At 31.0% G+C, this 3435-nt stretch overlaps 1 protein-coding gene across 4 annotated transcripts in view; it reads right to left on the bottom strand.

The window, feature by feature from the left end:
- The window catches only part of LOC106465050 (DNA polymerase zeta catalytic subunit-like), a 200582-nt gene that overhangs the window by 190485 nt on the left and 6662 nt on the right, over positions 1-3435 (bottom strand). For all 4 annotated transcript variants that reach the window (XM_022392860.1, XM_022392861.1, XM_022392862.1 and 1 more), the window contains exon 3: positions 2687-2891. In XM_022392860.1, coding sequence (XP_022248568.1) covers positions 2687-2891 — 205 coding nt within the window. The remainder of the gene's footprint in view (positions 1-2686; positions 2892-3435) is intronic.

The raw sequence follows: 3435 nt of genomic DNA, 5'->3' as shown, positions 1-3435 counted from the left end.
TTTCATGAAGATATACCCAATATATCGAGAATGGCCCAGTGCAGCCCAGTTAATACAGTATCCTTATGACAGATTTGGATCAAAAAATGCTACTTTTAATACCACTGATTTGAGAAACACAGGTGGTTGGAATACTCTGTTAAAAAAAAGTTGAATTTTGTTCTGCATGCAAAAACTTTGAGCCAAAACACACCACATGTAATATGGATGTATTGATAATAATGGTTCAAAAACTGGAAGAGAGCACCAGATTCCTCCAGAGAGCATAAAAATGAAGTGGTTCATAAGGCAAGCATGCTGGTTTGGGCAGCCTTCAAAGATGTGAAAGTTCAATGTGATATAATAGAACAGTAAAAAGCAGCAAATGAAAATGAGATCAGAGAAAGACAGGAGTATCTATGATGCATCGTTGGTGAAAGAGCATTTTCTAGGATTCAGTGAATTAAAATATTTTAATGCAGATTCAATAACTGAATCTATACAACGGTGTTTGAGAGTCAACAAGTTAGACAATGTTCAATGTGTGGCACAAACATATGATGTTGCAGCTGTTATGATTGAAGTAACTGATGGTGTACAAGCTAGGTTTCAGAAATATCACCCCAAAGCTATTTATGTCCATTTTTATGCCCACTAACTCAACATGGTGCTCTGTCACACACATAAGTCAATCAAAGAAGTTGCTGATTTTCTTAATATATTGGAAAGTGTATACACCTTCTCTACTACATTGTTAATATATCATCAAAGATTTGGCAATGTCCAAGCTCAAATTGTATTAAAACAAAACAAACTGGTACAGGTATGAGGATGTTGGCACAGGTAATATGAGGACAAAATTATTCTATCCTTGTTTAGATCGGATGCTTTCTTAACTTGACCAGTGGTTCTTTAGTATTAAAGCAAAGCTAATTATGGGAATTCATGTATTTAGTACACTCTCATGAATCTTTCTTTCTGTAGAGGACTTAACTGCACTTGCTAAACACTACAAAACAGAACTAAAGCCTGAAGACGTACTCATTGCTAAAAATTATTTAGTCCATAAACAAAAGAATGGTGAAAATCTCACCATGGAAGATATATATCAACTTTTAGACCCTCTCATATTTCCAACCATACAAAAATGGTACAAGTTGCACTAACTATCCAAGTGAGTAGCTGTGAAAGATCATTCAGTGTTTTAAATCGTCTACACAGCTGGCTGAGAAACAAAATGGGACAAAATAGACTATAGCATCTTGCAGTGCTTTCAGTTGAGAAAAGTGTGCTGGTATCTGCATCTGAGGATGCCATCATTGACGGCTTTGATAAAAATCAAAACAGGAGGCATACACTGATGCTTCCCGAATAATTTCCAAGTTTAATATTTAAAGGTATGATGTCCAATGATGTTTTTTTACAGGATCATTTTGTGTTTGCCAATTTACGATTACTATGTGAATTTTTAAGTTTGCTTAACATACTTTATAGCCTGTTTCATCTTACTACTGTGGTTCAATACATTATTGAATTTTGTGTTCTGCAAAATGCTGAAATATCTATTTATTCTTGTGGGAGATGCCTGTCACACTAGAAATATTGATAAGAGACTTGATGAATGTCACACTATTATTACATTTACCTACAAACATGTATAGTTATATGAATAAATTAAGTCACACTACATATACAATATTTGAGAACTAAAATTGATTAACTATTTTTTACTCCTTGACTTTTAGTGTGTGAAAATAAACTTATTTTCATATTGTTTGTTTCATTTTCACAACTGGTAGGATTACTGCCATATCCACTAAATGTTATACATGTTATGGGCTAAAGATACAACATTAATAACACAAAAGGCAAAAAACTAAACTTACAGACCTAACATAAAAAGGTTACAAATTTATCATATTTTAGCTAAATTTCCATATGAATATTTTTTAACTATAGATACATTAGCAATAGAAGTATTAATTGAAATTACCACATGAATATTCTCCAATTATGCATATATTAGTAAAAAAATATTCTATGTATCACAAAAAATAATATTACTAGCATTTACATAATCAGGCAATCTACTTTTATAACATATACTGAAAACACACAAGCTCATATGTTCTCTAACAAAATTACATGAAATATATAAGAACAAAAACACTATGGGGCATAAAAACAACTGACCCTAATGAACAGCATAATCACTTTACTGTAAATTTCTTGCCATATTTGCCACAATATAAATTAATTATGTGATTAAATTAAATAAAATATTGTTCACTGTTAATTCAAGTATTTAACTGATCATCTAATTTTGAGTCATAGATTATTGAGACCACTCAATTTTACTTTATTAATAACTTTTTATATTTCCACAAACATAGCCAATAATCTAAATTGTTAGCTATGATTTTTTCTAATTATTTTCAAATTTTACTTTTTTTCTTTACTTAGGTTATAGCATTAATACACACTATCTTTTAGTATTATAAAATTTACACTTGAGCTTTCAGAATATGTACAGGTATTTTCATTGTAAGTATTTGCCATTCACCTCTGTTGAAAGAAAGTTCACTTTCCAAAAGCACTTAGTTATTGGGTTTTTTTTCTGATGCTTTTTTCTCTTGATCCTGTACACTTTGTAATGTCATAAATTAATTACAAGCAAAGGTATTGTTTGAAAAAAACAAAAACTTACATTCCACTGATCACTGTCACATTATGCACATGCTTCATATTGGAAGCACTGTTCCCCAATGAGATGTTTAATGCACTATCAATACTATGGGTCATTTGATGGATGTACCTGTCACCTGCAACACTAGTAGGTCCAGCTAGTGGTCCTTCCCAAGGTATAGTCAGGTATGGAAAGACTCCATGAACATGCAAACATGCCTTCTGACCTAATCAGATACATGAAAATGTATTTAAATAATTATAACAAAGATAAGGTGATTATCAAATTACAACATTTTCTATAAATATTACTTATATTACACATCATAACCCAATAATAAGCAGATTTCATACAAAAACTGATTGGAATTTTTCCATAATCCCAATGTTTCTCCTACATGAAAAGCAGTATTCCAGGTATTCATATCTTATTACATAGTATGAAAGAAACTAATATAATAAAGCCAATCTAACACTACAGTGACAAAACTTGCTGGTTTCTTATCTACTTAGAACAATGTTGTGACTATTATGTTTACAAGTTCTGTAAGAATGAATCTTGAGTATTTTTTTCCTTAAGATGTAGTTAATCTTTTTAATTTAAAAGAGTAAACACCATCTTGCAGCTTCTTTACTAATTATTGCTATTTAAGAACATAAACATTGTTTGATGGCAAAACATTTTCTACAGGGTGGGCCAAAAGTAGGGTTACAGTTACTCTATTATTTGTTTCTCCTTCACAATCACGTTTTAAATATACATGTCAATCA

This window comes from Limulus polyphemus, unplaced genomic scaffold, assembly GCF_000517525.1.
Source record: "Limulus polyphemus unplaced genomic scaffold, Limulus_polyphemus-2.1.2 Scaffold1818, whole genome shotgun sequence".
NCBI lineage: Eukaryota > Metazoa > Arthropoda > Merostomata > Xiphosura > Limulidae > Limulus > Limulus polyphemus.
This window is presented reverse-complemented; position numbering and strand designations above follow the sequence as displayed.